Genomic DNA, 25154 nt, shown 5'->3' with positions numbered 1-25154 from the left:
TAGGACCTGCAGCCAACACAGATGGGAGGACAGCATTAAGAAGACCCTCCATTTCCTTCTTCTGCAAGATTGCTTTTGCTGTGGTTGGTTTTACTTGTCTTTCCCAGAAACACAATTTCCCACCCCCCCCCTAAACCAACGATCAGTCTGTGTATACATTCATGTGACCCGCCCCCCCCCAAACACAAAAAATCAAGCTTCACGTACCTATACCAACAACTACTGCCAAAGCACTGCCCTGAAGCCACTGCAGCTGCACGTGCCGCTGGTGCGTGGGGTGAGAGCAACAGCCACAGCATGCCATGCTCCAGCTCCCACACGCAGAACTGCTCAGTCTAATTTGTGATACTCTCTGGGCTGCACTTGATCATTTCCTGCCTCACAGGAAAAAGTTTTCCCTCTTTGAGCCCAACTCTTCCACCTGAACTGGAAGGCTCCTCTTAAAATATAAATTTTAGTTGCTCAGTATCATATTTTGGACATGCTGAAAGCAGCTTGGCAGGCATGTGTTGTTGGGAGGCTCCAGAATCAGTTGTGATGTTTCCTGGTTCAATTATTTCCAATATTCTTACCTGACAGACATTTGGCACGGCCAGGAAGTACAATACACACAGTGTCCCAAGTTTACACAGCTGCTCCCAAATGCCAAAAGCACTAACACAACATACAGCGACTACCCGCTACCTTCTTCTAACTCTACTAAGATATTAAACAGCAATAGCTGTGCATCCCAGTCTCACCAGTGGCTTGAGGGCTGTTATTCACAAAAGCACTTCAGTTTGTGTAGGCATCTTTCTATTGGGATTCTGAGGCATCAGCTCTATTCCAGGGCACACTTTGAGCCAGTCAACAGTAGCACATGAGTCCATATCCTGTACACAGATCTTCTAGCTTTAGTCCCACAGAGAACAGAAGATGCCGCCTCCAGCTGTGGACAGGGATAATCTGCAAGGAAAGCACTGGGAAGTAGGGCAGCCAATGCTGATAAGCCCAGTAGGTGTTGGAGAAACTGGCCAGTGAGTAGTAAAGCACATTTAGTCCATCCTTGACTGAGCAAGAGAAGGCAGTGATGCCTCCATACACTCTGCTCCTTGCTGTTCTTCATCCCAGTTAAGTATCTTAATGCTACAAACTTTGGTCCTCTCTTCTCAAAGTCAGAAGAGATGTGATGCCTGCACATTAGCAGAGCTGGAACACCATCTCCCACAGCTGGGGCTGGTCTCTAGAGGCTGCTCACTGACCCAAGCAGTACTGATGCTTCCTCTGCTCTTAGTAGCAGTAACCACAACAGCACTCCAGCTTAAACTAAAGCATCAGATGCTATCTCATCCACCACTGCTGCTACCATCAGTAAAGATGCAACTGTAGGAAGTGTTCTGGGGTGAAGGAGACAGGACCCCAGCCTAGAAAGGTCAGGAAACATCCCAAGCAAATGTCTGGGGATGTCTTTGTGCTCAATGGGCTATTTCCGATAGCTTCCTTCACTTCTCAAATATTGTAGTTCAAGCTGCTCTGCTGTTCCCACTGCCGTCCCTGCAAAGGGAACAAGCAAGGGGTCTCCCTCTTCTTTTGCTCTGTCTCCCGCCAAGCTCTGCACAGCACCTGGTGCAAAACTATAAACAGGGTGGCAGCACTGGCAGCGAGGAAAGAAGAGACGTCTGGAAAGCGCTGAACTCGACCTAGCCCCATCCAGCTCCCAGCTACCTGGGCAGTCAGTACTTGCTAAAAGGGGAAGGGGCTGTACATGAGGGCACGCTCCCCCAGGCAGGTGCAAGACTTACCAAGGGGAGCAGTCGAATCCTTCGGCAGTTGCCTTACCGCCCTGTCTCCTCAGGAATTTGGTTTCATTGTGCTGGTCTTATTTTTGTGCTTTGTTCCAGCGAGTTCAGAGCCTGTGATCCCATCGGCCAGTCCCCCCCAGGAAACTGGCTCTTTTCCCTGAGCCTGCCAGGCCCATACATCTCCCTGAGCCTTCCTCCCACTGCTCCTTGCCTCCTCCAGAGGGGCTGGGGGAGCCGCTGCCTGACGCTGCTCCCCTCCATTTCACCTGGCAATGCCACCAGCACCGGGTTACACACTGATTCATGCCGGTAAGTGGAAAAGAAGGAAACCACTTGAGAACAAAAAGGGACTAACAGGAAAAAAAAAAAAAAAAAAAAGTTATAATTATAATGCAAAATTACCGACACAAACCCCCCCTCCCACCCTTCCCATGACAAAAAGCCCAGGAATTAGACTTTCTTGGGACGGCGTCCAACTTGGTAATAATAATAAATGCTGATGAGGATGAAGAGGGCTCGGCTGACCAGGAGGAGCACGGCACCTGTGGCTATCCGGCTACTCTCAACCAGGGAGACAGTGGTAACTGGAGGAGAAGGAGGAAGACAAGGCAGAGGTTGGTGATGAAAAAAAAACAGAGACAAGTAGCACAAAGCTGTTTTCTACTGCCCTCTAATGCAGCTTTCTAGCAAGAGCTGCCAAGCCTTGCGAACGCAGAAGCATTCAGCGCAGGCCCACCAGGCTGACATACACAGCAAAACTGCTCTTCACCAGCTTGATTTCACAGCCCTGAAGTCAGCCACAGAGAAGCCCTGCTTTAACGGCAGCCCCATGCTCAGGCAGCAACAGCCTGAAGCAGTCACTCGAGCAGATGCGAATTTCCGTCATGTTCAGATGTTAATTGTGGAAGCTGCATGTCCCTGACTTTGCTTTGTGGTTTGACCACTCACATTTTTCAACTGCAGAAGCATCTATAAAATATGCAGAGTCCACAGACACCATATCTTTTCTGAGCATTTTTTTTTTTTTTTTTTTGGCTACCAACAATAGCCCGTATCTAAACCAGCTTATAACCTTGTAACACTGGCTGTGAACTACCCATACACACATACAAAGCCCTCCTTCCTTATTAAACACAGACAAGCTCTCTAGAACCAAGCTGAACTGTTATTCTCTGTTTTGGTAAGACCCAACATCCCTTTTTTTTAGGGTAGGTTGCAACAGTCTTTTCTTGTTAGCCCCAGCATCTAGGCAGCCTGCTCTGGGAGATGACCTCTGCTGGCTGTGAAGGCCAGGATGTTTTTAGGAAGGAAAAAGAGATGAATTGTCAGGGGAAGATGTTTCCCCTGCACCTGGGCACCCTTCAGTGAGCAGCCTGAGGCAGAGGCTGCCCTATAGGGAAGGCAAAGGGAGGGCGGCTGGCAGGGAAGATGCTCCCGGGGCCAGGCTATCTTTGCCGGCAAAGGAGCCATCTCCAGCACAAGCCAGGCGCAGCACGGGGACAGCTGGGGGTCAGGTGCTGCTCTGGCTGTGCCGGACAGGCGGCAGAGCCAGCATCTTCCCATCAGCTGAGCCCACTATGACTCCCAGGTCCCCAGAGCTCCTTCAGCCTGGGGCTTACTCCATCAGACCCAAAGGCACTGGCTCCAATTTTGCCTTCACAGCTCACACCAGTTCTCCTGCCCACCTCTGCTTCTCCCTCCTCCCTCCGTAATGGGGGTAGGCAGCATGCACCCCTACCCTCTCTGCATCCTCCTCCCCCTTACCGGGTGGCCACGACAACTCACCCAGGAACTGGACAGTGAAGTAGCAGGCCTCGGTCAGCAGGGTCCAGCGGATGATGACTTTTTCGGCCGTGTAGAGGGCATTCCACATGATAAGGGCAATGCCTGCGCACAAGGGACAGCAGAGTGTGGCTGCCCTAGGGCTGGGGATGGGGGGGGTCACAGGGAAGAGGCAGCCCACCCACCTGCCCCCTCGATGAACCATTTTGGTCTCCCAGGGGAGGAAGGGAGAAGCAGCTCCTCAAACAGCTACGCTCCCCGGCTGCTGCATTTTCGCTGCATTTGCTGCATTTCCAGCCACCCCCGCCAGGTGCTGCTGCAGCCTGCGGGACCCGGCCGCCTGCCCTCAGCCTCTGCCACCCCCGCCAACCAACCAAAAAAAACCCCCCAAAACCCCAGCCTTGCAAGCACCTGCCTGTCCCTCGCTGCGTGCCAGCCCCGAAGAGGAACCTGGCTGAGCACCCAGAAGATCCCCACAGCCTGGGAGCACTAGCAGCACAAGAGCAAGCACCCCGTATGAGCAGTATTTTCAAAACACCCCTAAACAATTGATTTGCGAAGAGCAAATGTTCTGTTCTCCGGCTGTGGTTGTCCTGCTGGGCACAGACTTTGGCCCCTCCTGCCATGGTGGCCTCTCATCCCCTTACTCTGCAGGTACAGAGGCACAGCACTCACTGAGGAGGGCTCCTCCGTAGAGCCGGATGGGAGTCTTGCTGCTCGCCGATTCCTCGTCGAAGACGGTGTCGTAGAGCTGGTCAGGGAAAGCGAGAGCCTGGCAAAGGCAAACGGGAGAGACTCAGCAGCCTGCACTGGCCGGGGCCATCAAAATGTGCCGCCTTGGGCAGTGGCCAGCAGCGTTCCGACACCAAGTCTTTATGAGACTGGAGCCGCTGGCCAGGAAGTTGGAAATTGAGGGGGGACAAGAAATATCAGCCTGTTAGCTACCGGCTTCAAGGCCGGTTTCTGTGACCCAGGCTACCGTGCCGTGTGTGGTTTATGACCCTGCTAATGAAAACAGACTCCAGTGATGGGAACAAACCACTGTGGACACCGCTGGCAAAGCCCGTTACCAAGACACAGTGAGAGCAAAGACCTTGCAAGAGAAAGCAGTGGCAGTTACTGGAGGCAGACAAGGGGGATAAACTCTGAGGGCTGAGGAGCCATGCTGGGGCACCCCTCCGGCAGCCAGGAGCTGGTGGTGCCCAGGGCCACCTCCCTCACTTACCATGATGGCGACCCCAGAAAACATGACGGCGGAAACCAACTGCCAGACCCTGCGTGGGAGGGAAGACAGAGGACCCAGTGTGAGCATGGGGCAATCCCATCACTCCTATTTCAGAAAGCATTCCAAGCTGCCTACTCAACCATCAGCCTTCATCCTCCCCCCTCACACAACTGAGGCAGCCACAAGCCTCCCCATGCCCCACTAGCTCCAGCATCAGCATGCAGACTGGCCTTACTAGTGAGACAGAACCAAAAATCCTTCTTGCCCAAGCAGAGGAGGGAAGGGACCCTGCCAAGAGGAGGGCACAGAGGAGGGTCTCCACAGACCCACCACCCTGCCACAGATGAGACTGGGAGCTCATCCAGCCCCTGCAGTTCCCAGTGCCTGCTGTAGGACAAGAGCTTGAGGGCCTCGGGGAGGAAGGAACCAGGGCCAATCTGGTCCCATGGCCTCTGAGAAGCCCTTGCAGGGGGCAGTGATGCTGGCACAGCAGCAGAGCTGCTATCAGTGGCCAGAGCTGGCAGGAATGCTGTGGCTGAGGGCCCTCAGACGACCCAGGTCCAAGATGGCCCAATGTCTTACCTGAGCCCCAGCGGTTCCCGGACAGCAAACTTGATTTCATTTCCCAGGACTTGGCTAATCTGAAATTAAAATAAAAGACATACAGTGACTGAGCAGACCCTTCCCCAGCCTCTAGGCAGTATTTGCCAACCAGCATACCTAACCCCATGTGGGAGTTCAAGAGGGCTGCAAGGAGGATGAGCAGGATGAGGTCATCTGTGACCCCTTGGTCCCAACACCTGCTGAAGGCTGCCTTGATTTCCATCAGAAGCTGCAGTCTCTACTGCTCTCTTCCTGCGATCAGCCATGTGCAGCATGGGGCTGAGGCAGGGTCAACATGAACTCATCTGCTCTGACCTATGTAAGCAGGGAACCGTCTCCCCTCACAAACCATCTGCATGACTCACTCTGACAGAGGACAGGCTCCAGCAGAGCCCTCGAGGTGTCACCGCGTCCATCCCACTCTTGCATTCGCACTGCCCAGAGCAATGCCCCACTGTGACTTTCCCAAACCAGGTGGATGGGAAGGCCACACAGACCAGCAACAGGGAAAGGTACTGGGGGACCTCTGGTTGCAGAGAGCTCTCAGAGAGCTCTGCGCTGCTCCCCGGGAGCAGGCAGGAGCCAAGCAATGCCCTGCCAGTAAGTTCTCCAGCGAGCATCCAGGACAGAGCTCCTGCAGGGCTCACCCGTGTCCTCCAGCTCTGCTGTCTCACTGAAACAGGTTGTTCACCCGCAATTCAGGCGTCTTCCAAGAGGCACCGCAGCACTGCTGCTCAAATCACTGCTCCAGTGTCCAGCAGGTGGGCATTGGTGGTGCCATGCTCCTAGGGCATCAGCCACAAGCGAGCTCACAGGTGTCTCAGCAATACAATTTCAGGAATAGACTGAAGCAGCTTGAGGGCAGAGCTCGCCCCGTTACCAAGCAAAGTTTTTGGGCAGTTCCTGTGCACCCAGAAGGCTGCACGGCCTGTTGCTGCTCAAATGCACTGTTGCTTGTACCACCACAGCCTTCACCTCTCACTTTACCGGAGCCCCACAGACCTGGGAGCACTGTTTTTGCCGAAGAGGCTGTAGAACTTAGATGCTAAAAAACTCCCACACTACCTTGGTTTGCCCAAGCAGAAGGTCTCTTTTCTATCATTACCGTACACACACTTGCCTCTCCTCTGCCCTCACCTTTGAGCGATGAACCTCGCCATCATCGTCCTCCCCGCCGACCCCCAGGATCTTGCGCGTCTTCAGCCTGCTCACCAGGTCAGTCTGGCTGTGCTTCTTCATCAGCGGTGGGGGCTGCTTGGCCGCCATGGTGGCCCTTTGCCACCCAGCCCTCGGCTGTGAGGCGGTGCAAGGGTGGTGCAGGAAGCGGCTCTGCCGTCACATAAAATTTCAGGAGGTTCAGGAAAAAAAAGAAAAAACAAAAAATACCCCAAAAAACAACCACCACCACAAAATCTTCCTGTTAGGGTGGCAGACAGCTCCTCATCATCCCAGGGCAGGGAGCCTTGGCAGTGGGACTGGCTCCGGCTATGGGCGGCTCATCTCAGGTGATCACACTGTCACTGGGATCTGCTGGGGGCAAAAGAAAAATCAGATCAGTGTGGCTTTAGTGTGGGCATTTAGCTGTAAGTGCTTTTGTCTACAAACCATAGCTGGGCCTATCCCAGCATGAGGCAATGCCCAGCAGTACCTCTCTGCTGTGTCCAGGAGTAAGGGAATTAAATGCTTCCCAGACCAGTGGAATGAAAGTCATTAGGTGATGCTTTGCCTTTTGTCTTTCCCCGTATCATACCTCATACCCTTCAGCTGTTATTTCTGGCCAAATACCACACAAGTCTCAGGTACTTATGTTTGTCCCCCCTCAGACGCTGCAGCCCCTACATTGTGCCAGAACACACCAGCCTCTGAACAACAAGAAGCCAGAGGCAACACTTTACTTGAGGATATGTTGCTTTCTTGGAAACAGAAGATGATGGCAACTAGAAACTACAAATACTATCTGGGATAAGAACAAGACAAAAATAACTCACAGAAGCTATGGTAGAAAAGATAACTTCTGCTTTGGCATGGTGGAGTAAAGGTAGAGGTGTCAAGAGTCCCAGGAAATCACTTTATATCATCCTGCAACTATAAAACCTCGGAAACCCTCAGTCTTTTCTTTCAACTTGTCTTCATTTCATCTTGGCTCAGTTGCGCACAAACACGTTTTTCCATTTGCCACTTCATCCTCCCAGAGACCCGCAGATGAATCCCCAAAGGCACCAGGCACAGCTAATCCAGGCTCAAGCACCGGCAGTCCCGCGCCCCAGCCGAGCCTTCCCACAGCTGCCCCAGGAGGAGAGAATTTATGCTTGTGTCTGAAGAGTTCACGAGTCTTCGGGGAGTAATGAAACGAGGTGCTGGTTACTTTGGCATTCTGCATGCAAGTGTTGTCCGACTGCCTTGCGAGGGATCTCCCTCTCGCAGGAAAACCCTTCCCTGTGGGCGTCCAGACAAGAGCAGTCACGTCTGCAAGTGCCCAGTGTAACTCCTTCTGTCAGGCAAAGCCCAGAGGTCTTGCTGGGGCAGTGCAAAGACTGAATCCCGTGAGCAAGGGTTTAACAAGACCCTTCCAGCCGACCACAGGCAAAATGTTTTTCAGCAAGCCAGTTCAGCTACTCAGGGCTTTGCAAGTGCTTCTTTTGGATTGTTTGGTCGCTTTTTTTGCTCTTATTCCACTGAATAACTAAACCCAGATTCCTGGAAAGGCAGCACAGAGCCAGATGCAGCAGCCAGGGTCTAGAAATGTTTCTGAACTGGGACAATGGAAAACAACCACTCAGGAGGAAGGTGGAAGCTGTATACTCATGCCTACACTCCAGCACAAGGCAAGAAGCTCAAAAGGTAGCTGCTAGTAGAAAAGTTTGGAAGATTTATCACGTCTGGAGGTTGCTGACCCAAACTGTCACAATAACCTGTGGGTACTCAAATCTAGACAATCCGCACACAAAATCCACCCCAAAGCCAGAGTGATGTGTCAGAAAGAAAATCTTGACCTCTTTTTAGTTTCTTTTACTACAGCTTCCACCTCTGGCAGGCTCAAACTCACAAGGTTGGATGCTGAGTAGTTTCCCACCAGAACTGCACTGCTGCTGAAACAAGAGAAGAGCTGTTACCGTGGTATTTTTAGCCCAGCATTTTCTGATCAAAGCTATCCATCCCAATCCTGAAGCAACACCCCTCTGCTGAATGCTCCCCTTTCACACTGAGCCTCAGGACCACTCTGAGGCCATCCTGCACACCTCATCTGGCCCAATGTAGCTCCTGGGACACGGGGAGGACAGCCCCATGCTGTCAGGAGGACCGCACACCCCCATAAAGGTGCTGGGTAACTATTTGGCCACTCTCCCTCCTCTGCATTCTTTGGTGGGGTGCAAAGCAAAGTCCTTCCACGAAGACTTGCTAGCTGAGGGAAAGGTCTGGCAGAGGGCCTGAGCAGCAGCATCCTACTGGCTCCAGGTCACCAAAGCCCTCCCCAAGGATGAGAGACCTGAGGCTTGCTGGTCTTGGTAGGACTTGGGAGTGCTGAGTGTGCTGGCTACACTGGCCTGGCACCTCTGTACTCCTCTTGGTTTCTTGCCAGGGAAAGCCTGCTGCCCACACCTCCTGCTCTGTTCTCTTCGTGGTCAGAAATGTCAGAAGAAGGGAAGATGGGATGGGGGGAAAAAAAAAAAAGTAAAAGAAGGAAAAAAAAAAAACCAAAAAGACATCTTCATATCTAGAGAATCTCTCCCGAGGGCAAGAAGCAAAGGAAGGTGACGGGGATTGAAGGGGGGACTTCATGACTCACCGATGAAGGTGGTGATGAGCAGCTCTCTGATTACCAAGACAGTTTTGCAGCTCTGACCACAAGCCAAAAAAATCAAAAATTGCCTTTATCAGTTGTCTTGCTAGCTGCTTTCAGAGCAGGAGTTGGTGGAAATTTATCCACATCATCATTAGCAGTGCTCTCCCATTAAGGATTTCCACTAATTTGTGGTAAACACTGTCCAAGAGCCGGGACAACGCAGGCAAGATACAACTGGCAACGCAACAATCACTGAAGGCCGTTCTGGTACATAAAACCACACTCCCACCACATCAAGCACAGCTATGGCATGGCCCCACAGCCAGTCCCATGTCTCATTATCCCCATCTTCCAGAGAAAGAGCCAGTCTAACAAGTAGCAAATGTTAATGAATAATGAGCTAACAAATGCATTAGTGCTAATTCTGTGACATTCAGATAGAAGATGCCGAGGATTTGAAAATATTATACTTACATTAATGTATCCTGACACACTGACAATTTAGAGGATATTTTCTATTAGCCCATGCGTTTTCAAATGGGAACCTCCACCTCCTCCTTCTCCCGCAATTCTTTTATCCTTAATCCGTTTTCTGAGCATCCCAGGGGCTGCGCAGATCAATCACCATAAACAGGCAATTCCTACTCCCTGACACAGCTCTCAGTGATGGGCAGCGCCTATGTGCAGCTGAAAGAGGGTTTTTTCCTCCAAAATCCTTTTTCTTTGCAAGCTCCTTTCAGTATCTGTTCCCTTGCTCAGCTGTTCAGCGTACTGCACTCGATTTTGATAGCTACTGCTTCGTGGTGCAAAGAAACCTCACTGGTGCCAGGCTAATGATAGCTCAATCTCTCCCCACCTCCACAGCTCTTCCCCCAGCATCTCTGCTTCCCTCCCAGCGTCTGGAGAGAAGAGGAGCTCTGCAGCATCAGAGAAGGAAGACTAAACATGATGATGCTGTGGCAGCCAGAGCCGCGCACCCGTCAAGGGAGGCGCACAGGGCTGCGAGAGGGGAACCAGACCTCATTCCCACAGGCACCCGAAGTTGACTGCCTACAGCTTTGTCAAGACGCTGCCGAGCAGCTGACGGGCGGTATCCGAGGACATGGCTCCTGGGGAGCCCTGAGGACGGGGCTGCTGCCTATTGCTTAGCTGGACATTGTTTCGGTGGTACTGCCATCCATGGTGCAGCCTTTTACCGGACAAACCAGCGCTGCTCAAATTAAAGAGGTGGCACTACAGCACCTCTCAGGCCAAGGGTTTGAAGGCACTTCCAATCTGCAAGCTGAGGAAGAGAAAACGAACCAGAGTCAAGCCCGGATAATGAGTGAAAGTTTTCTAAGCCGGCCACAAGTTTGTTTAGCTCTATCATGTTCAGGCCAGGCAGAGGACTCTTGCTATCCTGTCAGGCTCTGGGTTTAGATTTCCCAAGCCAATATGCCCAAGATAATTCAACAACTAGAGCCCACTCTGATTTGTTATGTCAAAGAGTTAACCAAAGGTGCAGCAGATGTACATCCTTTCTAAGAGCCTAACAGGGCACTTGCCATGCCTAAGCATCTTTTGTAGGCCACAGACTGAGAATCAGTAGCAAACACCAAGCAGCAGCGCTGTCCCTTTACAATACTGGAGTTCCCACGGGAGGGGAGGTCTCCAGCACTGCAGCAGCCACAAGGGGGTCTACACATGAAAGGGGCACCCAGCGTGGCAGCTGCACTGTACTTGCCTCTCACAGCTGGGCTGATGCCCGCAGTGTTTCTCCTGCGAGGCCCTGGCAGCCGTAACACATTTGTCCTGCTCTTCTGCCATTTCTTCAGGCTCTGGTGGTCCTGCCTCTTCACTGGGGAGGACAGCGCCAGGCCCATAGCAGCTGCTTTGGACCCCATACCTACTTGGCCACAGAGAGAGAGTTTGGCCTGGGCTCAAACACATGGGCAGGGCAAAGAAGGGAGGTGGTGGATGCACACGTCAGAGCAGTTATGTAAGAGCAAGACCAGCCAGAAAGGGAAAGATAACTTTTCACATACAATTTTCAACTAGATAGCTCCCAACATACGAAAGACGTGGACATGTTGCAGCGAGTCCAGAGGAGGGCTATGAAGATGATCAGAAGGCTGGAGCACCTCTCCTATGAGGACAGGCTGAGAGAGTTGGGGCTGTTCAGCCTGGAGAAGAGAAGAGAAGGCTCCAGGGAGACCTTATAGCAGCCTTCTAGTACCTCAAGTGGGCTTATAGGAAATATGAGGAGACTCTTCAGCAGGGCCTGTTGTGATAGAGCAAGGGGTAATGGTTTTAAAACAGAGGGAGGTAGATTCAGATTGGATATAAGGAAAAATAGTTTCACAATGAGACTGGTGGCACACTGGAACAGGTTGCCCAGAGAGGTGGTAGACGCCCCATCCCTTGGAAACATTCAAGGCCAGGTTGGATGAGGTTCTGAGCAACCTGATCTGGTTGGAGATGTCCCTGCTCCTTGCAGGAGGGCTGGACTAGATAACCTTTAAAAGTCTCTTCCAGCCCAAACCATTCTATGATTCTATGAGTCCTGCTGTATTTCTGCAACTGCACATCCCAAACCCATGGTGACTGAACCAGCTCCCTGCCTAGATTTCTATCCAGAACAGAGATCTAGGCAGCAGTCCATCAGTATCCCCATCACCCAGTGGATTTCTTCCATGGCAGCTGCAGCACACAGCTTTGCACACTCTGGGCTAGCAACACATCTTAAACCAAGAAGAGAATAATTTGAATTTTTTTGCTAAGAGGAATATCCTGCCACCCATGCCCTGGATGAGGGGTGTAAGTTCTCCACTCTAGAAAAGAGAAACCCTCCCAAAGCAGTTTCTGCAGATCAGGAAGCCTCAGACACCTGCAGGGAATGAAACTTGATCAAGCCAAAAATAACTTGATCCTCAGGTCGTAAAAACAATTAGCACTCAGACACCACGGCAGTGTAATGCGGCTGCCGCTCCTGCTCAGTCTGGCACAGTCTGTACACCTAAGCAACAAAGATACTTCAGATTTCCCACCTGTAACAAGCCAGGTACATGAGACTCTCCACATAAACATCAGCCCTTTCAGGACAGAAGGCTCTTTGCAACACCAATAGGAAACTTCTCTTGCCAGAGGTTCATTCCCAACTCTGCCATAGCCCTGCTGCTTCCTTAAGCAACTCCAGCTGGCACAGGGGCACTGTGCCTGCCCTATTGAAAACCTGCCAACCTAGACAGTAGATCTCCTGCCCCTGCACACGACAAAAATGCAAAGGAAAACCCCTAGGTCAACAGGCATCTTCACGGGGTGCCTTCAGATCATCTCCTACAGATAAGCCAGAGGAAACCTCAAAACCCAAACCACCCATGGTGAACGAAGAGTCGCCTCAAGCATCTCCAAAGCTCACTCTGCAGGTTAGACATGCCCCATGGCTGGACATGGCCAGATGCCCTCCAACGCTGCTTAAGGGCAGTGCAGAGCTGCCCCCCATCATGCGCAAGACGGCGAGACCCTGTGCCTAATGCAGCTCCAGCTACCACCAGCGCAATGGACGCGGCCAGCATCACCACTCAGCAGGGGACAACCGACTGGGAAGGTAAGAGTTAATTTGCGTCACTTACCCTGGTACCACTGCAGGCAGAGAAGGACATCCAAAGCCTGCTCAGCCTCTCCCACACATTCCTCTCCATCAGCTTTAGGGCTGCACCCCCTGGGTAGGCTCAGCCCCCGCACCCTCCTAAACACAGATCCAGCTCTCCCGCTGCCCCCAGGCACGGCAGCTCCTGCCTGCAAGCTCCCTGTGGCCACGAAAATATCCTGCCCCAAGCAGCACTATGATGGAGGGCCGAGCCATACCGCCTGGGAGGTACGGCCCAACTCAAGGATTTTATTGCCCATACGTTTCAAATTTCCTTTTGCAAGGAGCACAGGAAAGTTTCTTTCCGTGTCACAGGACATGTTATACAGCAATTGAAAGCTGCAAAGTGTTCAGTTTCCCCAGAACAAGATTAAAAAGCCCTGTTGCTCTACTAGTTTCTCAAATGGAACCTATAATTAAACGCAGCGACCGTGCTTCTGCTGGCCCACTAACCACCACCTGCAGCAACGCACCAGCCTCTCCACAGCCAGCAAGTACACCCGGGCTTCACCGCCGGGCAGAAATTCTGGTTTGCCCCCAGCAGCAGCTGGCAGGGTGCTCTGCGGCACGCCAAACACGTTCCGTCAGGCACCCCGCACAGCTACGGCGACCGGCACGCACACGGCACCCCACAGACGCCCACCAGAGATGCATGTGGCTCAGTGGGCTCCCAACACAGGGGACAAACAGACTTCATGTTTCGTCCCCCACACACATGCACTCACCACCTCCAAGCACAAGCCTGGCCGCACTACTCCACTTTCTCAAGTAGCCCATCCCTTGCTGCTGAGGAGTGTTTGGGCTGCAAACACAAAGGATGCAAGGTACAATCTGCAGCTTCAGCAGCTCCCATCTGTATTACTCACATACGAGTCCATCCCCTCCATCACCCTCCTCCCCACCGTGGAGGCTCTCAGCCTGGCCAGTGGCAGCAATCCATCACCCCAATCCTGCCTCGCCCCTCCCGATGCTCAGAAAACCCTGTCCCAGCCTCAGCCCGCAGCCAGCACCTCGCCTTCAACCCAGATGGCGGCCACCGAACATTCAGGTTTCTTGGGGAGCTGGGAGGATGGAGAGAGGAGATAAGGCGTATTGGGATGGGGTGCCATTTTTCTTTAAGGGCATTAAAAAAAAAAGAATTCCTCTTTGATTTCCCAGCTGCCTTAGACAGGTGTTTGTGGGAGACAGTCCCAGAAGCTTAGCGGGCCATCTGTCCCGCAGATGATTTCTACAGGGAAACATTAGAAGGAAAAATAAAACCCATATGCACATACGCACAAATTAAAAAAAAAAACCTGGAAAAGAGCAGCTTTAAAAAGCCAGGAGAGCCCTGCAACCAAACAGGGTAATAAAGGTCAGTTTTACAGAAAATCTGATGCAACTCAGTATTCCACCTCCTCTGCCTCACACCTGAGGAATGCCGCAGGCTCAAAGAAAACCCTACCAAAAGTAACCCTGGGACCAGGGAGCAGCCCAGACACAGGCTGCTTACACAACACTTACCCAGACACCGCTGAATACTGGGTCTGAATTCTGGGTCGTCACAGTAAAAGGAGGCTTCTTGGCACTTCTTCCCCCAACAGCCTCAAATCTCCCCAGATCTTCTTTCCATTGTGCCCCCAAGCACTTGACAATTACCACTTACAAACCCTCCAGGAAGCCAATGCCCTTTATTCCCAAAAATCTATCTCTGTTCCTTTCCAGAACTCAAAAAGAAATTGTAAGAAATAACAATTTGAGAGATTTTGTCCCCTCAGCTACGCATGAGCACAACGTCCCTCTGCATACCATCACTGAGCTGGTGATTTCAAAGCCATTCTTGGTGGATTCTCCCTCAAAAGATGATGAACTACATCTCCGGCAACATTATTTCTCTACCTGCAGTCCAGTAACTTACCCAGCACAATGCAACCACCGCAATTTATGAACTACCAACATGTCTACAGCCATGAAATGGAAGATGAAATGAATAAGGCTGTGCCACTCTGGCACCCCAAAAGCAGGTTCCTGACCTCTTTCACGGGTGGATTTGCAGCCCGGCCTGAGAACAGCTGCTGCAGGACGCCCAGCATCATCAGATATTTTTTTTTTTTCTCCTTTTTTGTAGAAAACAAAGAGTTCCTCTTCTCCCATAGTCTGTCATGATATGGCCAGATGTGCAGTCTAGGCACACACAAAGAGGGGGAAAAAGGGCAGACGAATAAATTTGCATTAAGCAGGGAGATTGCCTTTTGGTCCAGCCAGGACATTTCCTGAGTCCCAGGCACATAGGCGCTGACAGGACTCATGTTCGTTGTGCAAGCAACAAAATTTGCTCCTGCAACAGAGAAGTCCTGTAAATCAGGCTTGATATGAAATGGCCTGAATGACCGTCAGTCAATAGCTGAGTTGTCACCAACAATTTGTTATAGAGCATGTCCCATATTACATGGTCAGATTCACATCCTCTGAGAGCATATTATTTACATAAATACATAAAATTTATAAATATTAATGAATTATACATTAATACATCAACTATATATTATTTTCTATAAATATACAAATACAAATCTACGGTTTGATTTGCATGGACTTACTTTGGGTCCCGCTGCATGGCGACGATCTCTTGAGACTGGTTAGTAAAGACAACTCAGGCTGCCAGACCAGATGGGTATTTTGGCGTTCACCTATATTTTAGTCTCAGGGGAGAGAGGAGCCACAGGGAGCAGTTCGTCCCAGACTCCTTGCTGGGAGATGTCAGCCAGGGCCTTGACTCCTGCTTCCAGGTCAACCATTTACTGTGCCAGAGACCCATACCACCTTTCATCTCCCAGCCCTGGACCACCACCCTACACACCACTTGGACCCATCGCCTGCAGCTTGGGAACACATTCTCACCCCCTCCCTAAGCAATTTGCCAATATTAAGCCCTGCTTATTTGCACGCAATTACTACTCCAGGTTTATCACTCCCTCATCGCTCCTTAGACTCAAAATAAGCACAGACACGCAGACAGGCTCAGGGAGTTGCTTAGCAGAAGGCCTCCCAACAAAAAAAAACACATACTTTGACTACTTGGTAGCCTACCCCCAAGTGGCAAAAATCTCCCTCTGACACCTTAGCAGTTACTATGGCAACAGGTTAATGCTAAAAATGTTAGATGCAAAATTCCCCATGTCGGGCAAAGAGGAGCTAGGAGGACAGATTTAGAAGAGCGAAACTTCTGAATAGCTGCTGACAGAGCTAGCACAGGCTTTGCTAATTCACAAGTCAGTAGCGAACCACCACAAAAGAAATTCCTAGCAATCCAATAGTGGGGCAGCGGTGGCGCACGGGGATGTGTCTGGGGAGCACCAGCCTGCAGCACCCCTGAGAACTGCAGCATCCCCCAGAACGAGGAAGAGCCACAAGTCTAGCTCTCTCCTGCAACAAAGCACTTGGAAGTGACACCAGCTGCTTTCAGGAACAGAATTACAGCCCAGCATACAGAACAGCAAGCCTGAAAGCCAAAATACCAGACTACAGGTTTGGCAGTGCTGCTGCCCCTCCACGCAACCAAGACTGGGTTATTTAACCTGACACCTCAGTTTTCCCAGTTGTACGTGAAAAGCAAACCTACAGTCCAAGTGCACATGGCTTACACTCAGCAGGTACAGCATTTCAAAGGCAATGCCCAGGCATCGTACTCCACCAGTGCCACTGCCTGCTTCTGATGCCCCGTGCCGCTGAGGAAGGCTACAGGCTCCTGTGCAGCACTCAGTTCACTACACATGACATGTCAGAGGGCAGAAATGCTCTTCCTGGCCTAAGCAACAACCAGCTTAGCACAACATCCATTTTTTCTGTCTGTTTTCATTCGCTGCTGGCAGGAGAAAGCACTGTGGCAACCTTGGGGTGAACCTCACATCAATGCCACCTTCATACACACCAGAAGGTCCCTCCTGGTCAGATTAAACCCACAAGCATAAAACCAAAGCAGCCACAGCCCAGTGCGGTGCCGTACAGGGGAGGAAGGCAGAGGGGAGCCCATCACACTACCAAGACGCAATTGCTCTTGGCAGGGTGGTTCTCATGTCAAACAGCCCTGAAGAACCCACAGGCTTTCACCACAAATGCTGCACCCACCCACACCCCCTCCCCAGGAGCTGATACAAACCTGACTTTGCTTTTATTTGCTGCTAAGTCAGGGGAAAAGACGCTGGGCATGCACGCGTTTATGCGTGCGTGCAGGGTTGTTTATGCATGAGCTGTCAACCCCCGAATTATGCACAGATCAACAAGGCACTTTGAACTCCCCGACTGTGAAGTGCGTGACATTTAATCTTAACCTTCCTTTTGGATTTCATAATGTGCATTACCAGCAACGGGTATTCAGCACACAAGTACCCTTTAGAAAGCTTTCATGAGAAAAAGGAAATCATATAAAGAAGATTGAAAAAGACAATGCCTCTGATGGGCGAGAGGTTCTCCGGCTTCCACAAAAGGCCAGTGTATGTGTACTCCGAGGATCACACGCAGAGACAGTCTGTCCCCAGCACAGAATAAAAGCATTTCACAGGTGGAGAGAGAAGGGCTTGGAAGTGTCAAATGCAACAAGAACCTATAGCTCTCTTCACCTCCTTCTTTTCTGGCTCCCTGGGAAATAGGCAGGGTGAGCCATACCCTTGGGATGCCTATTTTAGGACAGGATGCATCATCTCTTGCAATGGCTTACCTCTTTCCGTAAACCACAGGAGGAGCCTAGAAGATGAGTGAGACCAGGTTTTTGACTGTTTTTATATGGATGGGTAAGATAAATTCTTGATCCTTGCAGTTAACTTCCCACTACCCAGCCCTAGGCAAACACTGAGTCACTTTGCCCATCTCACAGCATGGAGACACACTTCAGGATTATAAAAAAGCTAGACAACAACCTGCAAGGAAAGGGGTTCCCTTCTCTTCTGCTGGGCACAAAGAAGCTATGTCCTAAGTAGACCTGCTCTTATTACTCACAGCTGCAGAGGATGCATATCAGCTTAAGGAACTAATGCAAGATTTCTCTTTCTGTGCTGGAGAGGAGACAAAGGGGTGGATGCCAGCATGTGGCATCAGTAGCTTTGGCGACGGGGGATATCTGAGAAAAAACTGAGAGGTCCCACAGTCAAGGAGCTCCTTCTCCATCTCACCTGGCGCGTGCGAGAGAAGCCTTAGGAAAGAAAGGATAAAGGTGCTACTGATTAGTCCTTCTCCTTGCCAAATTACACATCGACTCCCTACCTTTGTTTGACTCCTGTACCCAGGGAAGAAGATGCAACAGGGACGCCCAGGAAGCCAAGTGCCAGTGGCACCAGCACTGACAGATGAGGGTTTCAAGTAACCACAGAAAACACAGAGTTGCCAGATGCCTCATCCTGATGATCAAGGGTTGTTTAAGGACCTTCTCTTGCTTCTACAATTTTAAGTCTCGGACACTTGAGTGCAACAAGCTCCAGAAATACCAACATCATACAACAGCAGTATGTGTGTGTACATACATACATAGTGCTTTGCCGGTGTGCACGTGTGCATACAGCACAGCTTCCTGCTTAGAAGAGCTCATGACACAGAAGTGCCAGGTTTTAACCAATGCTTTCCCCATTATCTTACCTGTAACATCACTCCCATGAAGCTGTAGCTCTGGGGATTGCAGGCTGGTCTCTTATGTCACATGTTCTTTGCAAGCACCAATGAAAGGCACTTGGCTTGCACAGTGATGTGGAGCAAGGAATAAATGGTCTAGAGGAGATAAGCTCAAGTGCTTTATTACTCCGCTACCCATCAACCTTCAATTCATTCAAATCATGTCCAGAGATCTAAACAGCGGGCATTGACACGGCTCATGGAAAGGACCTGAGCTTGTGATGCACAGCAGCTGGGTTTTTGCCAGCAGACAAGGCAAGAACACATTCATACACTGCAATGAGCAAATTGGGGCAACAGGGGAGGAAGATGGGAAGACACACTATAGATGCCTGCTGTTGGGAAGCACAGCAGATCTGTGCCCGGCACTTCCAGAGGCTGCACCGGCAATGCTGGGACTAAAGACAGCTACATTTTATTCTCACTTACCATGAAAACAACCTGGGAATGCGCAGACAGATGGTCTAAATTCTTCAATCCTGTTCGGCGTAGCCTTTGACTCCTGGCAGATGTCCAATACTGCTTTCTGCGAAGCAAAATTAGGGTGCTCTTTATTGCTATTAAGCACCTTCTAGAGTAAATTTTTTTCCTAGGCCACAAAGAAAATTTTGGTGAAAAGTCAACATCACCCAGCTCCTCCGGACTCAGTATTGTGGCTTTTGAGCTTCCCTCTCCTCCCTGCAAGGAGGCAGCTCACATTTCTACCTCCATGGAACGCACAGAGCAATTTATCCTGAATGACACGCCAGGCAGCTAAAATTAAGCATCCAACAGGAGGATTCAAGTGAGACTTAAAATCATGGACCTTTAAAACGCTTTGTTTCCTACAAAAACAGCTTGCGTACCGCAACTCTTTCCTGCTGGCCATAGGGACCCCCCCTTTCCGTAATGCTCTCCTTCCTCAGCACCCCGCAGAGCACAGCAGAGCGCCTGCACCCAGCCCATGCCCCAGCCACCTCCCACATACCTCACAGCAACACCGTATGGGGGAACAGCACAGCTGCTGCCTAGACAGGTGTGAGTCCTGTGCCTGGCAGGGCCCAACAGCTGAATTAAAGGCTCGTTCTTGGCCAAAAGGAAGGCGGGACAGGAAGCACGGCCTGCCCTGGCTCACCTGGGGAAGTTGCCTGCTCTTTGTTGCACCCAGCTGCACCTACAGCAGGCCCAGCTGTGAGCCCAGAGACTGCAGCGCCTAGCGAGGGCTGGAGCAATTTTAGGGCTCAGCAGTGGGATTCCTGAAACAACCTATGTAGCTCCTCAAGTCTTTCCATGACCACAAGCAGCCGGAGACCAGAGGTTTGTATTTCACTCGTGAGACGGCACCGCTACAAAAGAGCACTTCTGCTGCCATCATAGGTTACTGAATGAAGGCGCGCTCAGGCAACAACACCGGCTGAGTCACCCACAGAGTTTCCTGAAGACTTGTGGGTTTTCTCTGTTGGTCTCTTGTTCGGCTGCTGACACGGCCTCAGACTGTTTACTTTCTCAACCCAGGCAGGATATGTTAAAAACGAGAGGGCTGCACGCCTTTGTGTGCTGCTCGGCCTGCACCTGCCTTCCTCCTGCCCCTCTGGGCCACGCAGCTGAAATGCTGGCTGATTTTAATGAGAAAAGGAGGGATTTCTCCCCTGTAGCAGCAGCAGGCAGCTGCAAAGGGGGCACTATGCGCTAATCTCCCTATAAAACACAGAACCCCTTCAAACAAAGAATGAGGTTGCGGTGGCCGGTATTATCTGACGCTCCTGTGTGTGTATCTCCCACTACATCAACTCATACTGCTAACATCACTCCTCAGGAGACCACACTACCAAATCACTCTTTGATTTATTTCTGGTTTTTTTTTCCCCCCATGCTCTCCTTGGCTTTATATTATCTCAAGCCAAATCCCTAACAAAAACTTCTAGGAAGCCCTGCACCAATGAAGCCAGCTACCAGTGTTGCCTATGCTCAGGCTTCTGATTTTGGCCACACAGGTTCAGAAAGCGAGCGTGTGGTTTGCAGCCGCCAGCATCAGCAGAAGCCTCTCACTGTTAGCACTAAACCCAGCTACAACCATTTTGACCACTTCCCCGTTTTGGCGACAGATCTCTCCTCCCCACAACCACAGTGGCAGGCAGTATAAACCTGGATTAGAGCTTTCTTACAGACTCTGTGGCTTTGGACATCCCTTTGGGTCCTTGGCTTTGCCCTGTAAGAGGAGCTGGGGAAAGCAGAGTGCATGGGTTCAAGCAAGGTCTAGCATAGATAGTCAGGTACAGCTTAGGCAAGGATTTCCCCATCAAAACCAATGCACAGATGTGCTAAATAAATTCCTATTTTGCATACAGAGGGCTCGAAAGACAGTTACAGATGTACCTAAGTGAAACACACCCCCTCTCACAGGATGAAGGGCAAAAATGTACCCATGTTGTGAAACCCAGAGGGAAACTTTGCCAGTGGGGTTTTATCAGAGCCCTGGGAGCCAGGGTTGTGGGGCTAGCACGGGCTCTTGCGTGGTGGGTTGTCCAGCACGGACCCCGCGCATTTCTGAGCCTTATTTTCTCCATCTGTCATGCGGGGGCAGCCACAATACCCAGCACCACAGATGGGCACTGAAACACACTGAAATTCATTAACCCTTGAAGATGACAAAGAGCTTCGCAAACAGAAGAAACCCAAGAAGACCCGAGAGTAATTTCTAATTTGTCTGAACCATCGAACCGTCTTTGGTTATAGCTGGATTTGTCTTTGCAAACATCTTTTAGCATCTTGAGAAAGAACTCTTCAAACATGGAGTGAACTCGTGCTAGCCTGCAATCTCCAGGACAGAATCAAACCCCTATTTTCCTAGGGAAAGCAGGAAGCAGTGTGGACAAGGAACACCTGCTCACCTCGTAAGTGTTGTTTTTCCTAGTCTGGAGAAAGTCCCAATGTATTTGGGGGCCAGCATTGGGTCTTTTCCTCCCAAGACTTGTTTTCACATTCCTACGTCAAAAAGTACAAAACCCAGAAGATCCACTTGCTATAAATAATGTCCCAACAGTGCCAAGGTCACCAAGCCGTTCCCCCTGGCACCAGGCCAGAAGCAGAACATAAACAACCTCAACATCTGTCTGGTACACGTGTGTGCTTTTTTTTTCCCTCTGCCAGGGGAAGGCTTGAAACCAAAAAAAAATGTAGCACCAGGAAGACAGACACCCCCACTTCATAGCCCCGTTGTCCTCTTCTCACTTTTGCCAGCTCAGAAGAGCCCCCAGCTCCACCCAGGTCCACGTCCAGCCTCCCGGGCAGCCCAGCAGTGTGGCAGCCCATCCTGCCTGCAGCTGAGGTAGATACTCTTTGTGTTGGAACAGCATCTAGCAGTTCTCATCAGAAATCGGGGTATTTGTGGGATAAGGCGTTACCAGACACATAGCAAGGAACAGATCATGATCCGAACAGCTCAAAGTGATGTTTGTAACCAGCACATGGAATGACCCCTCCCAGTCCTGTCCCCTACTGTTAAACACTTTGTCCTTCAGAGAGCTGCAGGACAAACGAACACCAGCTGCAGATGTACTCTGGGCATTTTGCACACTTCAGCAGTCGATGCTTATAGAGAACAATAGAAAAACATTTCTCTTTGGATCAGGCCACCGCCTCCAAGCAGCTCCAAATGGACAGATGGACAGAAAATCTCAGAGTGAGCATCTCCATGGTTTATGCTCCAACAGATCAATGGCCACCCCAACCCCCTCCCTGATGCAAGTCTCTGGAGATGCTCTTCTGCCTTATCTCTCTACAATAAATCCTTGCTACAGGCCCGCAAGCAGAAGGGATAAATTTCCCTTGAGACTACACGGCAGACATCATCTCTTCAGCCTCCTGGTTGGGATAAACCACCCGTTCCGAGAAGAGCTCCCTTGACCTTGCTCTGCACAGCACAAAAAGAACAAAAACACGCAGACACATTCAAAAGCAATCAAGTCGGACTTTTCCCAGCCACCATCAGTGCCTATCCCCTCTCCGCTGAGGGCACTGGGATACCGCTGGTTCACAGCATCCCTTGCAAACTGCTGTGCACGCATCAAGTGTATTTATGCAAGCCAGCTGGGATGTGGTTAGGGCTGGTTGAGGCAACTTCATTCTGAGTTTTAGGATCTTGTTTATTTTTAGTTTTCACCAAAACCTCTCCAATAAAACTTCCTCCCAGTGAGGACTCCCCTGCCTGAAGCCTAACTACTATTTATTTGTTTAAAAGCAACTTTCCTCATCCACGGGCCCTGAACGTCATTATTCAGCACACTCTGCTTTAGTGCAGATAGTTATTTACGCCAAGTCCAGAACAGCCAGTGCTCTTGCACACACTGTAGTTTCTCATGGCTCAGCTGTACTGCTGGTTACCCCACGCCAACGCGGCTTTTGGTTGCCGCTGGCATTTCTAACTCCCAGCCTCTGCAGACAGAGGAGATGGATTAAATGGTACCCGTTTAATCACTCGCAGCTTGGGCTTTGCTGGCCCTGTCTCTTGGGAAGCTGCAGGAGGAACTCTGGTAAGGGAAAGGCTCGGTGGACTCCAACTCCAGGCAGTGCTGGGGCAGGGCAAGAAGCAGGTGCTGAATAAGGTGCTGCTTCTTCCTCAGCCTGGTTTGCTCAGTCGTAGCTGCACTCGCCTGGAAAGCCAAAGAGCTGCTGCTGCTCTAGAGAGAGCAGCGCACCTGCTCAGCTGGGACAGCCAGGCCCCACGAGTGGCACGGCAGACACCTCAGCGGGCAGGGACACACACGTGCCCGGGCAAAGGTGCAAAGCTCGCCGAGTGCTGGCTCGTCTCACCTTCCCCTCTGTAATGGCAGGGGCTCTGTTCGTCTCCTCTCCCCGGCTCCCTCCTGCATGGCAGCTCTCTCACCCTGTCCCTCTCCCTCCGTCCCCAGCACAAGCACCACCCGGTCCTCCAGTGCTAACCCCTCCCCAGCACATCCACAGGGCTGCATCCCATGGGAGCGAGGCCATGCCAGCCTCCTTCGTCCCAACTCCCAGCACGGCTCTACCATCCAGGCTGACCTCCCAGCTCACGCAGTGGTCAGGACACAGCTTCCCCTTTCAGGCACCTAAAGCACCCATTTGGGGACCGTGCTCCCCCTGGGACTCCTCCCGAGCACGCACAAAAGGACGGGCACCACCAGGAAAGCAGCAACATGGGACCTCAGCCTTTGGAGTGGAGCGACAGCCAGGAGAAAGCCCTCGTCACAAAGCTCTCAGCCAAGGGACCAACCTGCGCATCACCTCGCAGGGCGGCACGGCTGCTGTCCCCACTCCCGTGCCTCCGGGTGACCCGCCACCCTCCCACCACCGCTCCACGACAACCTCCTCCTCCTCCACCCGTCCCACCCGGACCACGCAGGGCCAGGGCGGAGATGGTCCCAGCGCAGCCAGCACACGGGCTGCTCCCTCTTCTGCTGCCCCTGTCCCTCCGAGGGGACGCCCGGGTGCGGGCTCCCGCGGGGGGCACGGCCGCGGCCCCGATCCCCCCCGGAACGCGCGTCCCCGAGACGCCGAGGGGCGGCGGGGAAAGCCCGCGGCGCGGAGGGACGCGCAGGGTACTCACCGCCCTAGCGCACGTCCCGCCGGCGGCGGGGAGCGGGGGTAAGAGGGGTCCCCAGGGCTGGGGGCGGCTGCCCCATAGGCAAAGCAATCCGGGGGCGGCGGGGGCTGCCGGCCGGCGCCGCGCAGCCCGCGGGCGGCCAGACTGAGCCCGGCCCACGCACGGCGCCGCCTTTACCGCGCCCGCCCGCCCCGCCCGGGCCGGCCCACGGCGGGCGGGACCCGCCGCCGCCGCCGACGCCACCGCCACCGCTCGACGGCGCGGTCCCGCCGCCTGCCCCGGCACCGGAACGGCGGCCACGTCGGCAAGGGGCGGCTGCCTGCCCGGCCCGGGGCAGTGCGTGGGTTACCTGGGGGTTACGCGTGGGTTCTGTGCGGTTTATAGGCGGGTTCGGCGTGGGCTGCGCGTGGGCCAGGCGTGACCGCGGCTGGGCGAGTGGGAACAAAGAGCGGCGTCCAGCGGCCTGAGAGGGAAGGAGGGGCCGGGGCGGGCCGCGGGGGGGAGCCGTGAAAATAAATCAGGAACCGACAGCAACACGGGGCTCCCGGCAGCAGCCGTGCCTCTGGGGAGCTGCCAGAGGGATGTCACATTGTCACATCTCTGCATCTTCGGAGAGTCAGAATCTCATATCGGCATCTTTGGACTGGTAGAAAGTGGGACATACTGGGCCAGGGGCTTGGAGGGTGAAGTGAGGGCGAGATTGTCCCACTCGTCCAATTCCCTGTAAAGGCAAAAGAGAATCAAGGTGGGCGCAGGGGAAAAGGTGTATTTTTTCAGAGCGGGTTCATGCAGGGGAAGAGCTTGGCCCTGCTTCTGCACCAAGAGTGGCAGGGCCAGCTCCCCGCGCCAGCCTTGGCCAGAGCCTTGCCTGGAGGGAGACCCGCATCACTACATCCCTCAGGAGGGACACTCTGGGTGCAAAATGGACATGCGGGCATTTTATTGTTGCAGTTGGCTCAGAAATTGTAATGAAAGAGAACGGCAACACGGTATTGGCAGACGTCGGGAGCAACTGGAATACGGAGGGGTGGCAGTGGAGCAGGCGGCAGCTCTGTCTCTGTCTGGATGCCGCTCCTTGGTTTTCCGAGTGAGGTTTCTGATGTGTTTGTTTGACCCAGCTCATTTCACTGGTCCGGTTTAGAGGTTTAGAG

At 52.2% G+C, this 25154-nt stretch overlaps 1 protein-coding gene across 5 annotated transcripts; it reads right to left on the bottom strand.

Annotated features, from left to right (window-relative positions):
• Positions 1-2231: 2231 nt before the first annotated feature.
• On the bottom strand, positions 2232-24141 carry TP53I11 (tumor protein p53 inducible protein 11). 5 transcript variants are annotated; one of them, XM_086748686.1, is made up of 8 exons: positions 24007-24141; positions 18873-18969; positions 6529-6921; positions 5371-5429; positions 4789-4837; positions 4239-4335; positions 3567-3668; positions 2232-2365 (listed from the first exon to the last, which is right to left on the bottom strand). In XM_086748686.1, the coding sequence occupies exons 3-8, from the start codon at positions 6655-6657 to the stop codon at positions 2232-2234; spliced, it is 570 nt and encodes a 189-aa protein (XP_086604812.1). In that variant the 5' UTR covers positions 6658-6921; positions 18873-18969; positions 24007-24141. The 5 variants fall into 5 exon arrangements, with proteins under 5 accessions (XP_086604812.1, XP_086604811.1, XP_086604813.1 ...); XM_086748685.1 differs by having other exon boundaries at positions 6529-6918; XM_086748687.1 differs by lacking the exon at positions 18873-18969 and having other exon boundaries at positions 24007-24132.
• Between the last annotated feature and the right edge of the window lie 1013 nt (positions 24142-25154).

This window comes from Chlamydotis macqueenii, chromosome 5 (assembly GCF_036417535.1).
Source record: "Chlamydotis macqueenii isolate bChlMac1 chromosome 5, bChlMac1.mat, whole genome shotgun sequence".
Lineage (NCBI taxonomy): Eukaryota > Metazoa > Chordata > Aves > Otidiformes > Otididae > Chlamydotis > Chlamydotis macqueenii.
Note: the sequence above shows the minus strand (reverse complement) of the source record. Positions and strands in the feature narration are given on the sequence as shown.